Raw genomic sequence first — 14,731 nt, forward strand, 5'->3', positions numbered from 1 at the left:
CTCTTCCCATCCAATGTTGGGAACGTCAGACATCGCAACCGCCGACACACTTGGACTCTCCTTGGGGATTTGTGATACCATCTTAGAACGCACACTCTTTTCATTTTTCTAGCAGGAGGATGAGGGCTTCCATCGTCATGTGAAGCTGAACCACTAGTCCTGAACGTAGGCCAGGGCCTTAGCCGTTCCTTGCCATTCCGTGTCGTAAATGGCATATTGGGAAGTTTACGCTTCTCCTCAGACGATTTAAATTTATATTTTTGGGTTATTTTACTGAACTTTGGCTTTTTTGGATTTTACATGCCCTTTACTATGACATTGGGCATCGGCCTAGGCGGATGACGTTGATGGCATTTCATCATCTATGTCATGGCTAGCAGGGCCGAAACTAGGATTTTCGTCACCCGGGGCAAGTCAGTAAAACTAAATAAATAAATAAATAAATAATAATAATAATAATAATAATAACAACAACAAAAACAATAGAGGCCATATCATTCTAAAATAATCAGATTATCTAAAATTTTTGAAAAAGGGGATACTACTGGACAATATTCCCCTATGTGCCTCGAATTCCGAATGCGTCACATGCGCCGCCAGCGTGTACAACTACAGAACATGCTTGTCTGTGTGTCCCCATACATTGCACTATATTATAACACTTCATCACTGCACTACATTCCCCTATCCACTGCCCTACATCACTATTACTACATCTCCTTCCTGCTGAACTACATCACTACACTACATGCCCCTATCCACTGCACTACATACCCTATATGCTACACTAAATCCCTACACTACATCCCCTTATATGTTACACCACATCAGTGCACTACATACCCTATTTGCTACACTACATCCCCTTATATGTTACACCACATCAGTGCACTACATACCCTATATGCTACACTACATCCCCTTATATGTTACACCACATCAGTGCACTACATGCCCCTATATACTGCAATACATTACTACACTACATACCCTATATGGTACAATACATCACTGTACTACACCCCACTATAAGCTACACCAAATCCCCCCATCTGGGAGGCAAAGCGGAGGTTGATACTGCCAACATGGAGCACAGTGCACTTCTATAGCTTGTACGCTGCGGGCAGACAGGTGGGTCAGAGACATTGCCCTGGAAGCTGTCTGCTGTCTCACTGGAGCAGCACAGCACTGCCGGTTGGGAAAAAAAAAACCTTGCTCCACTAACTCCTTGGCACCCCCTGAAATCCTGCACCCTGGGCGCATTCCCCCTTAGCCCCCCCTAGTTACGGCCCTGTGGCTAGTGGCAGCAGCTTCAGCACTAGAAGGAAGTGATTCTTGATCTTTCCCTATTTTATCCTCCAAATTTTTGTTCTCCATTGTTTTCTGGAGTTATATAACAATGGGCCTAATTCAGACCTGGACGCACGCAGGCGGTTTTTAGCGCTGCTGCAACCAGGTAATCGCCACCTTCAGTGGAAGGGGGTTATGTGTGTGCAAAGGTGCGATCAGCTGTGCAGTAAGCTGCACAAACAAAAGTTTGTGCAGTTTCTGCACAGCCCAGGACTCACTCAGCCGCTGCGACAATCATCGGTTGTGATGTCAGGAATCCTCCTTTGGAATGGCTGGGCACACCTGTGTTTTTCCGGACACTCCCAGAAAATGTCGAGTTGCCGCCTACAAACGCTTTCTTCCTGTCAATCTTCTTTGCGATCGCCGGCGCTTTCTTCGTTAGACTCATCGCCGGCGGCTGATGCGACTGCGCATTGTGGTGCATGTGCATGCACTGTTCAGACCTAATCAAGTGGCTGCGAAAAAAGGCATGAATGGCTCTGAATGGCCCCCAATATGCGGCACAGGAGAGCGTACCCTTACACCACACAGGGCAAACCCTGTAAATATTATTTGGATTAAATATTAATAACCCCTTTATTTGGAGTAAATAATATACAGCACAAGACAACACTACTGGACTGGACATATACAGCACCACTGGACTTATACGGCAGTACCACTGGAGTTATATAGCAGTACCGCCGGACTTATACGGCAGTACCACTGGACTTATACGGCAGCAGCACTGGACTTATGGCAGCACAGGACACCACCACTGGACTGATGCAGCACAAGACAGCATCACTGGGCTGGACTAATGTAGCACCACTGGACTGGACTTATACAACACCACTGGATTTATGGCAGCACAGGACACCACCACTGGATTTATGGCAGCATAGGACACCACCACTGGACTGATGCAACACAAGACAGCACCACTGGACTGGACTTATACAGCACCACTGGACTTATACGGCAGTACCCCTGGACTTTGACTGCAGTACTCCTGGACTTATACGGCAGCAGCACTGGAATTATATGGCAGTACCCCAGGACTTATATGGCAGTACCCCTGGACTTATACAGCAGCAGTACTGGATTTATGGCAGCACAGGACACCACCACTGGACTGATGCAGCACAAGACACCACCACTGGACTGGACTTATACAGCAGCACTGGACTTATGGCAGCACAGGACACCACTACTGGACTTATGGCAGCACAGGACACCACCACTGGACTGATGCAGCACAGGACAGCACCACAGGACTGATAAAAAAGAGCAGGTCGCCATTCCACTTTCCCGCACATACACTGAGGAGACACGTCCTCTCACTACACTCTCCAGGACTGGAGTGAAAATGGCGGCGACGCGTGGCTGTTTATATATAATCCAAATCCTGTGAGAATACGACAGCGGGATAATGACATTTTGCCTCGTTCTGGTTTCCGAGTCTGGTGGGAAGTCCCGACCGGGCTCGGATCCTGTCCCGGAGCATGAAATTTGGGGGGTTCAGATCTCTGAGATCCGAACCCACTCATCCCTAATATGAAATAAGTCACTATAAGAAGATATAAAATCTCCTGACTCCCAGTGGGTGCCTAAACCTAACCTACCCCGGTGGTAGCTAACCCTAATCCTCCCGTGTGGTGACTAATCCTAATCCTCCCCGGTGGTGCCTAACCCTCCTTTCCCCGCTGCCTAAACCTAACTTTCCCCGCTTGGTGCCTAACCTCCCCTTGTAAGTGCCCAACCCTGACCGCTCCTTCCCGGTACCTAACCATCCCCTTCCCATCCCTACACCCTAACCCCAACTCCCCTCCTAATGCCTAAACCTAACCTTCCACCCCCCCACCCGCTTCCCACAGTAGGATGCAAGTGGGTCCAGCTGGAAGAACTATCAGGATTCTGGCTGTCGATATTTTGACGCCGGGATCCTCATCTCCGTTGGGATTTAAACGTCAGGATTATGCCGTCCTTCGGGATTCTGGTGTCAGTATATCGACCGCCGAGGATCCCATCCTCTGGGATATTACCTGCATCCCCCTAATGGGATCTGGAAGTACATAACAGCTTTTCAATGTGAGAGGGGGTTGCTGTCATTTGCACTTAAAATTTACTGTACAGGGGACAGGAGGTCTCACTGTTATGGTGAATCAACCCAGGCTGAGGCTGGTTAGGGATACGATGGGGGAGATTTATCATAACGTGGAGAGGGGTAAAGTGGAGAGAGATAAAATACCAACCAATCAGCTCTAACTGCCCTGTTACAGGCTGTGTTTGAAAAGTGACAGGAGCTGGTTGGCTGTTTATACATAGGGGTCTATGTACTAAGCCTTGTAGAGAGAGAAACTTGACGGCGATAAAGGGGTCTATTTTCTAAGCCTTGGAGAGTGGATGGAGATAAAGTCCAAGCCAATCAGCTCATAACTGCCCTGTGACAGGCTGTGTTTGAAAAATGACAGCTAGAAGCTGGTTGTTTGGTACTTTACCTCTCTCCAATGTATCTCTCGCCAAGTTTTGATAAATATTTCACTTAGAGGCGTTCTCTTTTTGTCCCCTCACATGAGATGAAAAGTGTCCCAGTTATTGCTATGAAATGCCACAAGGCTTTACAACTGGAAACAAATGAGACATTACAGACAAAAAAAGAAAAGGGGTAAAACAATCTTGTGAACATGCGCCAAATCTATAGGGGAATAAAGGTGGTCCGGACAGATTACAGTGGGGAGAAGTGCTTAGAGGGGTGCTGAGAGTGAAGTCCTATATACTTTTCCCCTGAGCGTCTTAATCTTCTCATCTCCAGGTGTTCCAGAAGAGGTTTAATGGAAGTGTGAGTTTTTACCGTGGTTGGAAGGACTATAAATATGGATTTGGCCGAGCAGATGGAGAGTACTGGCTGGGTAAGTCCTTCATTTGATACTTACCTGAGAATCCCCCCCTACCCTGCCCATTCTCAGTCCTGTAAAAATAATAAGATGTTATGTAGAAACTCTCCTTTCCATTCTGTCCAGGTCTGAAGAGCATTCACCTTCTCACCCAAAAGAGGTCCTACCGTCTTCAAATCAACCTGGAGGATTTTGACAACGATGCCCGTTTTGTGACTTATGATACCTTCTCCATCTCTCCTCTGGCCGTGTCTCCTGAGGAAGACGGCTATAAACTGCACATCGCTGGATTTCAGGAGGGGGATAAAAACAGGCCTATTCGTAAGTGACAAAAACCTCCAAATTCATTTTTATAGTAAGTCTTTGAAGTAAAGGAGGACTGCTGTGGGGAGTAAAGAAAGCCTGAGACCCAAGGCAAGTAAATACCTTGCAGGAAATTTCTGACTTTATCAGAAGAAGTCATGCAAATAGCCTCCTAATTCAAGAGTCTCTATGATATTCAAGAGTCTAATAGATTGGGCAAAGGTCCGTAGTGATCTACAGGAATCCAGTGATGATCTATTTGGTTGGCCTAGAGTAGACAACCAACATTTGTGAAAACTTAAGAGAAACATGAAATGTATGTAAATCTGCAATACGCATGAGCCAGGCCAACTGGTAAAATCTGGCAATTCAATTTGTTCTTCTGTTTAATTCCTTATTAAACAGGATTTTAATTACCTACGGGTAAATCCTTTTCTAGTAGTCTGTAGAGGATGCTGGGGTCAACATTAGTACCATAGGGGTATAGACGGGTCCACTAGGAGCCACTGGCACTCTATGACCCCCAGAGTCCCTAGACATGGCTATGTGAGACAATAAACACACACACACACACACGCACACACCACACACACAGACACACACACACACACAGACACACACACACACACACACACACACGAAATGTCAGACACAGTTTCCCCCCCAAGTATGCCACAGAGAGACACAGAGATTGGATCCCACCCACACACAGCGTTTTCCTAGGTAGATACAATACAACTACCCGGCACTGTGTACCTTAATAGACTACACAGTATTTACACAGCCTCCCCCCTTCTACAACCCGCTGGTACCGCACAGGATAGCTGGAGTTACTTGGAGGGACTGCTTTCCCTGTCAGCGTCTCTGTAGAGGATCTGCAGGAAAGAAAATGGCGCTGAACGCTGCTGGGTCCACTCTGAGGAGAAGCTCCGTCCCCTTAACGTGGAGCTGCTTCCCACTCTTCAGTGTTTTGTACTGGCATGAGTATTGTTGCTGGCAGTGTAACCGAGGTCCTTGACAGGCTTGCGACCAGTGTAGGGTATAGGCGCTGGCTCAGGGCGCCCCCAGAGCCGGCGCTACCATTAGGCAGCTTTAGGCAGCTGCCTATGGGCGCCGGCACTTGAAGGGCGGCGCTGATGCAAAAAAAAAAATTAAGTAAGTGACTCTGCTCGACATGAGGGATGTGAGGGGGACCCGTTCCCTGCTAACCCGGTGTCAGATCAGCTGGGTTAGAGCCACTTGCCCCTCCGTCGTTGCTTGCTCACTCCCCCCACTCTCCCTCCCCCACCCGACCCGATGACCATGTAGATTTTTAGATTTTCTCCCTCCGGCGGAACCACAATCCGGCCACAGCGCTGCTGGAAGCCGGGTGCCAGTGGTGTATAGAAACGTATTTATTTGCCGCCCAGCACCCGCCTGTAGGAGCCCCCAGCATCAAGAGCCGGAACGTTTCTTAGAGGCTGATGCTCAGGCAGGGTGCTTCTGACTCTAAGCCAGCTCCAGTGCACATCGCTGGGGCCGGCTAAGCTTACAATGCACATCCGGGTCGCTGGCTGACCCCTCCCCAGGGACCAGTGGCCGCCTCTATGATAAAGCTCATCTGACCCTGATCATCCGAGGTTGGTGTGGAAGTCAGGACCATCCACAGGGAGTGGTCATTACAGGAGCCTCAGCATTGGACACAGGAGGCCAGGACACCGGGACTGGAGCTGCTACTTCAGGTAAGTCAGTGACTGTCACTGACTCTGCTTGCCTGATGTACACTCGCAGCAGTTCACTAGTACAGCCCCATGCCCTACAGCATTCTGCACCCCTGACTGCTCCCTATGCCCCTTACTGCTCCCTATGCACCTGATACACCCCTGACTGCTGCCTATGTCCCTGAGTGTTCCCTATGCCCCGGATACGCCCTTGACTGGTCCCTATGCCCCTGAGTGTTCCCTATGTCCCGGATACACCACTGACTGCTCCCTATGCCCCTTACTGCTCCCTATGCACCTGATACACCCCTGACTGCTGCCTATGTCCCTGAGTGTTCCCTATGCCCCGGATACGCCCTTGACTGGTCCCTATGCCCCTGAGTGTTCCCTATGTCCCGGATACACCACTGACTGCTCCCTATGTCCCGGATACACCGCCGACTGCTCCCTATGTCCCTGATACACTGCTGACTGCTCTCTATGCCCCTTACTGCACCCTATGTCCTTGATACACCGCTGACTACTCCCTATGCCCCTGACTGCTCCCTATGCCCCTTACTGCACCCTATGCCCCTGACTGCTCCCAATGCCCCTGATACACCACTGACTGCTCCCTATGTCCCTGATAGACCGCTGACTGCTCCCTATGTCCCTGATAGACCGCTGACTGCTCCCTATGTCCCTGATAGACCGCTGACTGCTCCCTATGTCCCTGATAGACCGCTGACTGCTCCCTATGTCCCTGATAGACCGCTGACTGCTCCCTATGTCCCTGATAGACAGCTGACTGCTCCCTATGTCCCTGATAGACCGCTGACTGCTCCCTATGTCCCTGATAGACCGCTGACTGCTCCCTATGTCCCTGATAGACCGCTGACTGCTCCCTATGTCCCTGATAGACCGCTGACTGCTCCCTATGTCCCTGATAGACCGCTGACTGCTCCCTATGCCAGTGATACACCGCTGACTGCTCCCTATGTCCCTGATAGACCGCTGACTGCTCCCTATGTCCCTGATAGACCGCTGACTGCTCCCTATGTCCCTGATAAACCGCTGACTGCTCCCTATGTCCCTGATACACCCCTGACTACTCCCTATGCCCCAGACTGCTCCCTATGTCCCTGATAGACCACTGACTGCTCCCTATGTCCCTGATAGACCGCTGACTGCTCCCTATGTCCCTGATAGACTGCTGACTGCTCCCTATGTCCCTGATAGACCCCTGACTACTCCCTATGCCCCTGACTGCTCCCTATGTCCCTGATAGACCACTGACTGCTCCCTATGTCCCTGATAGACCGCTGACTGCTCCCTATGTCCCTGATAGACCGCTGACTGCTCCCTATGTCCCTGATAGACCACTGCCTGCTCCCTATGTCCCTGATAGACCGCTGACTGCTCCCTATGTCCCTGATAGACCGCTGACTGCTCCCTATGTCCCTGATAGACTGCTGACTGCTCCCTATGTCCCTGATAGACCGCTGACTGCTCCCTATGTCCCTGACTGCTCCCTATGTCCCTGATACACCCCTGACTACTCTCTATGCCCCTGACTGCTCCCTATGTCCCTGATACACCCCTGACTGCTCCCTATGCCCCTGACTGCTCCCTATGTCCCTGATACACCCCTGACTACTCCCTATGCCCCTGACTGCTCCCTATGTCCCTGATACACCCCTGACTACTCCCTATGCCCCTGACTGCTCCCTATGTCCCTGATACACCCCTGACTACTTCCTATGCCCCTGACTGCTACCTATGTCCCTGACTACTTCCTATGCCCCTGGCTGCTCCCTATGTCCCTGATAGCCCGCTGACTGCTCCCTATGTCCCAGATACACCCCTGACTGCTCCCTATGTCCCTGATAGCCCGCTGACTGCTCCCTATGTCCCTGATGGACCGCTGACTGCTGCCTATGTCCTTGATAGACCGCTGACTGCTCCCTATGTCCCTGATAGACCGCTGACTGCTCCCTATGTCCCTGATACACCACTGACTGCTCCCTATGTCCCTGATAGACCGCTGACTGCTCCCTATGTCCCTGATAGACCGCTGACTGCTCCCTATGTCCCTGATAGACCGCTGACTGCTCCCTATGTCCCTGATAGACCGCTGACTGCTCCCTATGTCCCTGATACACCCCTGACTGCTCCCTATGTCCCTGATAGACCGCTGACTGCTCCCTATGTCCCTGATAGACCGCTGACTGCTCCCTATGTCCCCGATAGACCGCTGACTGCTCCCTATGTCCCTGATAGACCGCTGACTGCTCCCTATGTCCCTGATAGACCACTGACTGCTCCCTATGTCCCTGATAGACCGCTGACTGCTCCCTACGTCCCTGATAGACCGCTGACTGCTCCCTATGTCCCTGATAGACAACTGACTGCTCCCTATGTCCCTGATAGACCGCTGACTGCTCCCTATGTCCCTGATACACCCCTGACTGCTCCCTATGTCCCTGATACACCGCTGACTACTCCCTATGTCCCTGATAGACCGCTGACTGCTCCCTATGTCCCTGATACACCCCTGACTGCTCCCTATGTCCCTGATACACCGCTGACTGCTCCCTATGTCCCTGATACACCGCTGACTACTCCCTATGTCCCTGATAGACCACTGACTGCTCCCTATGTCCCTGATAGACCACTGACTGCTCCCTATGCCCCTGATACACCCCTGACTGCTCCCTATGTCCCTGATACACCGCTGACTACTCCCTATGTCCCTGATACACCCCTGACTGCTCCCTATGTCCCTGATAGACCACTGACTACTCCCTATGCCCCTGACTGCTCCCTATGTCCCTGATAGACCACTGACTACTCCCTATGCCCCTGACTGCTCCCTATGTCCCTGATAGACCACTGACTACTCCCTATGCCCCTGACTGCTCCCTATGTCCCTGATACACCGCTGACTATTCCCTATGTCCATGATAGACCACTGACTGCTCCCTATGTCCCTGATAGACCGCCGACTGCTCCCTATGTCCCTGATACACCCCTGACTGCTCCCTATGTCCCTGATAGACCACTGACTACTCCCTATGCCCCTGACTGCTCCCTATGTCCCTGATACACCCCTGACTACTCCCTATGCCCCTGACTGCTCCCTATGTCCCTGACTACTTCCTATGCCCCTGACTGCTCCCTATGTCCCTGATACACCGCTGACTGCTCCCTATGCCCCTGATAGACCCCTGACTGCTCCCTATGCCCCTGATAGACCCCTGACTGCTCCCTATGTCCCTGATAGACCGCTGACTGTTCCCTATGTCCCTGATAGACCGCTGACTGCTTCCTATGTCCCTGATAGACTGCTGACTGCTCCCTATGTCCCTGATAGACCGCTGACTGCTCCCTATGTCCCTGATAGACCGCTGACTGCTCCCTATGTCCCTGATAGACCACTGACTGCTCCCTATGTCCCTGATAGACCGCTGACTGCTCCCTATGTCCCTGATAGACGGCTGACTGCTCCCTATGTCCCTGATAGACCACTGACTGCTCCCTATGTCCCTGATAGACCGCTGACTGCTCCCTATGTCCCTAATACACCGCTGACTGCTCCCTATGTCCCTGATACACCGCTGACTACTCCCTATGTCCCTGATAGACCGCTGACTGCTCCCTATGTCCCTGATAGACCGCTGACTGCTCCCTATGTCCCTGATAGACCTCTGACTGCTCCCTATGTCCCTGATACACCGCTGACTACTCCCTATGTCCCTGATAGACCACTGACTGCTCCCTATGTCCCTGATAGACCGCCGACTGCTCCCTATGTCCCTGATACACCCCTGACTGCTCCCTATGCCCCTGACTGCTCCCTATGTCCCTGATACACCCCTGACTACTCCCTATGCCCCTGACTGCTCCCTATGTCCCTGATACACCGCTGACTGCTCCCTATGCCCCTGATAGACCGCTGACTGCTCCCTATGTCCCTGATAGACCGCTGACTGCTCCCTATGTCCCTGATAGACCGCTGACTGCTCCCTATGTCCCTGATAGACCGCTGACTGCTCCCTATGTCCCTGATAGACCCCTGACTACTCCCTATGTCCCTGATAGACCGCTGACTGCTCCCTATGTCCCTGATAGACCGCTGACTGCTCCCTATGTCCCTGACTACTCCCTATGCCCCTGATACACCCCTGACTACTCCCTATGCCCCTGACTGCTCCCTATGTCCCTGATACACCCCTGACTACTCCCTATGCCCCTGACTGCTCCCTATGTCCCTGATACACCCCTGACTACTCCCTATGCCCCTGACTGCTCCCTATGTCCCTGATACACCCCTGACTACTCCCTATGCCCCTGACTGCTCCCTATGCCCCTGACTACTTCGTATGCCCCTGACTGCTCCCTATGTCCCTGATACACCCCTGACTACTCCCTATGCCCCTGACTGCTCCCTATGTCCCTGATACACCCCTGACTACTCCCTATGCCCCTGACTGCTCCCTATGCCCCTGACTACTTCGTATGCCCCTGACTGCTCCCTATGTCCCTGATAGACCGCTGACTATGTCCCTGATAGACCGCTGACTGCTCCCTATGTCCCTGATAGACCGTTGACTGCTCCCTATGTCCCTGATAGACCGCTGACTGCTCCCTATGTCCCTGATACACCACTGACTGCTCCCTATGCCCCTGATACACCCCTGACTGCTCCCTATGTCCCTGATAGACCCCTGACTGCTCCCTATGTCCCTGATAGACCGCTGACTGCTCCCTATGTCCCTGATAGACCGCTGACTGCTCCCTATGTCCCTGATAGACCGCTGACTGCTCCCTATGTCCCTGATAGACCGCTGACTGCTCCCTATGTCCCTCATAGACCGCTGACTGCTCCCTATGTCCCTCATAGACCGCTGACTGCTCCCTATGTCCCTGATAGACCGCTGACTGCTCCCTATGTCCCTGATAGACCGCTGACTGCTCCCTATGTCCCTGATAGACCGCTGACTGCTCCCTATGTCCCTGATAGACCGCTGACTGCTCCCTATGTCCCTGATACACCGCTGACTGCTCCCTATGTCCCTGATACACCGCTGACTGCTCCCTATGTCCCTGATACACCCCTGACTGCTCCCTATGTCCCTGATAGACCGCTGACTGCTCCCTATGTCCCTGATAGACCGCTGACTGCTCCCTATGTCCCTGATAGACCGCTGACTGCTCCCTATGTCCCTGATAGACCGCTGACTGCTTCCTATGTCCCTGATAGACCACTGACTGCTCCCTATGTCCCTGATAGACCGCTGACTGCTCCCTATGTCCCTGATAGACCGCTGACTGCTCCCTATGTCCCTGATACACCCCTGACTGCTCCCTATGTCCCTGATAGACCGCTGACTGCTCCCTATGTCCCTGACTGCTCCCTATGTCCCTGATAGACCACTGACTACTCCCTATGCCCCTGACTGCTCCCTTTGTCCCTGATACACCCCTGACTACTCCCTATGTCCCTGATACACCACTGACTACTCCCTTTGCCCCTGACTGCTCCCTATGTCCCTGATAGACCACTGACTACTCCCTATGCCCCTGACTGCTCCCTATGTCCCTGATAGACCACTGTCTACTCCCTATGCCCCTGACTGCTCCCTATGTCCCTGATAGACCACTGACTACTCCCTATGCCCCTGACTGCTCCCTATGTCCCTGATACACCCCTGACTACTCCCTATGCCCCTGACTGCTCCCTATGTCCCTGATACACCGCTGACTGCTACCTATGTCCCTGATAGACCACTGACTGCTCCCTATGTCCCTGATAGACCGCCGACTGCTCCCTATGTCCCTGATACACCCCTGACTGCTCCCTATGCCCCTGACTGCTCCCTATGTCCCTGATACACCGCTGACTGCTCCCTATGCCCCTGATAGACCGCTGACTGCTCCCTATGTCCCTGATAGACCGCTGACTGCTCCCTATGTCCCTGATAGACCGCTGACTGCTCCCTATGTCCCTGATAGACCGCTGACTGCTCCCTATGTCCCTGATACACCCCTGACTGCTACCTATGTCCCTGATACACCCCTGACTGCTCCCTATGCCCCTGACTACTCCCTATGTCCCTGTTACACCGCTGACTGCTACCTATGTCCCTGATACACCCCTGACTGCTCCCTATGCCCCTGACTACTCCCTATGCCCCTGATACACCCCTGTCTGCTCTCTATGTCATTTGGGGAACCAATAATGTGGCGTGTAGGATGGGTCCAAATTTTATATATGTGATAAACATTTTCAGCTGAGGGGCTTAGTATTTTGGTGGGGGAGGGGGGGTTGTGCTGTCGATTAGCCTAGGGTGCTGAGAAACCTTGCACCGGCCCTGGGCGCCCCTCACAGTGCCGCACTATGTACCGCTGAGCCTCCGGAGTGCAGTTAATACTGCGCTCCTACCCTGTGGCCGCCATCTTCACACCGGCTCCCCGCTTGCCAGGGCGGCCGGTGACTCACTCGCCACCGGAATCTTCTGGCTCTGTAAGGGAGTGTCGGCATGCTGTGGGAGTGAGCAGTCGCCTGGGGCGGCTAATGATCATCACCCTCAGGAGCTCAGTGTCCTGTCAGTAGAGGTCGTGGCTCAGACCTCTCAGGGCGGACACTACTCCCCCCCTTAGGCCCACGGAGCAGGGAGGCTGTTGCCAGCAGCCTCCCTGTGCCTAAATAACTCTTAGAAAAAAAATATTAAAACTAAAGAAGCTCCCCTAGCTGTGACCGGCTCCTCCAGGCACATTTTCTAAACTGAGTCTGGTAGGAGGGGCATAGAGGGAGGAGCCAGCTCACACTCTCAAACTCTTAAAGTGCCAGTGGCTCCTAGTGGACCCGTCTATACCCTTATGGTACTAATGTGGACCCCAGCATCCTCTAGAACGTAGGAGAAATATATTTTACATAGAGTGATTAGTACATAATTATTTATAAAAGTAAATTAATCACCTAAGGAGAATCACAGTACCTGAGAGTAAGCAGAGACACAGACATTCATCTCATCTGTCTGAATAGTAAGGAACTAAAATGGTGTTCCCCCTTTACAGAAGACTGTCTAGACTCTCAGAACGGGATGAATTTCTCCACTTATGACAATGACAGAGACACAACTGCAGCAAACTGTGCAGAGATATTTAAAGGAGCTTCCTGGTACAAGAATTGCCACAGCTCCAACCTCAACGGCTTATACCTGAGAGGCACCACCACCCAGTATGCCACCGGCATGACATGGGCCGGCTTCAGAGGGCAATTCTACTCTCTCATGAAGAGTGAGATGAAGATTGCAGTGAAGAAAGAAGAGATGGTGCAGTAGATCCCACATATGGCATCATAAGCATTACCACGCTGCTCAATGAAAGACAAAGCAGCCCCACCTTTCTGTTCTTCATTTCTTTTACTGCTGCCACCGCTCTGACCAAGAGGCCGGGGAATCTCCATCTTCCAATGGGGATCCTGGTATCGGTTTCCCCCAAAACAGAGGCGACACCCCTACCCGGCCCCAAATGTATAATCTACTGACGTCTTCAGCTGTAGTGCATCGAATGACGCAGGACCCATACTGCACAATGGCACCTAGCGCTATGGTGGTCATTCCGAGTTGATCGCTCGCTAGCTGTTTTTAGCAGCCGTGCAAATGCTATGCCGCCTCCCACTGGGAGTGTATTTTAGCTTAGCAGAAGTGCGAACAAAAGTATCACAGAGCGGCTACAAAGTTTTTTTTGTGCAGTTTCAGAGTAGCTCTAAATCTACTCCGCGCTTGCAATCACTTCAGACTGTTCAGTTCCTGTTTTGACATCACAAACACGCCCTGCGTTCACCCAGCTACGCCTGCATTTTTCCTGGCACGCCTGCGTTTTTCCGAAAACTCCCTGAAAACGGTCAGTTGACACCCAGAAACGCCCACTTCATGTCAATCACTCTGCGTCCAGCAGTGCGACTGAAATGCTTCGCTAGACCCTGTGTGAAACGACATCGTTCGTTGTGCCCGTACGACGCGCGTGTGCATTGCGCTACATACGCATGCGTAGAACTGCCATTTTATAGCCTGATTGCTGCGCTGCCAACAAATGCAGCTAGCGATCAACTCCGAATGACCACCATTGTGCGTTAGAGCTGACAGGATCTGAATTAGAGCCTTTTACATCTTACTCTGCGCTCACTCAATATCTTTATGTATAATGGCATAAGAAGCACTACATAAATAAAAGCTAAGCAAAAATAAAGCAAACTGTTATCCTGTTGACTTTTATACGAATATAAAGTTGTGTAAAATATGGAGCGTACTGAAGGTGGTACTCCGGGATAGTGATGAGATACCAATGTGCCCGAGTCTGGGTAACATCAGGTGTAAGAACACTAATGATCTTTTATCATAAAGCCAGAGGGGGATCATTATGAATGAGCGTCAGATGGGAGGCCAACGGTCACAATATAATGCAGAATCCCGAAATGTGAAATCCCGACTGGGGTGAAGTAAGTATGTTCTGTCC

The 14,731-nt window shown here is 51.7% G+C and overlaps 1 protein-coding gene across 1 annotated transcript in view; it reads left to right on the top strand.

Moving 5' to 3' along the window:
- Positions 1-14,429, top strand: part of LOC134943913 (microfibril-associated glycoprotein 4-like) — a 43,896-nt gene extending 29,467 nt beyond the window's left edge. The window contains exons 4-6 of the mRNA XM_063932480.1: positions 4,145-4,241; positions 4,353-4,547; positions 13,289-14,429. Of these exons, the coding sequence (XP_063788550.1) occupies positions 4,145-4,241; positions 4,353-4,547; positions 13,289-13,554 (558 nt within the window). The 3' untranslated portion in view covers positions 13,555-14,429. The remainder of the gene's footprint in view (positions 1-4,144; positions 4,242-4,352; positions 4,548-13,288) is intronic.
- Positions 14,430-14,731: the final 302 nt, after the last annotated feature.

This window comes from Pseudophryne corroboree, chromosome 7 (genome assembly GCF_028390025.1).
Source record: "Pseudophryne corroboree isolate aPseCor3 chromosome 7, aPseCor3.hap2, whole genome shotgun sequence".
NCBI classification, from domain to species: Eukaryota; Metazoa; Chordata; class Amphibia; order Anura; family Myobatrachidae; genus Pseudophryne; species Pseudophryne corroboree.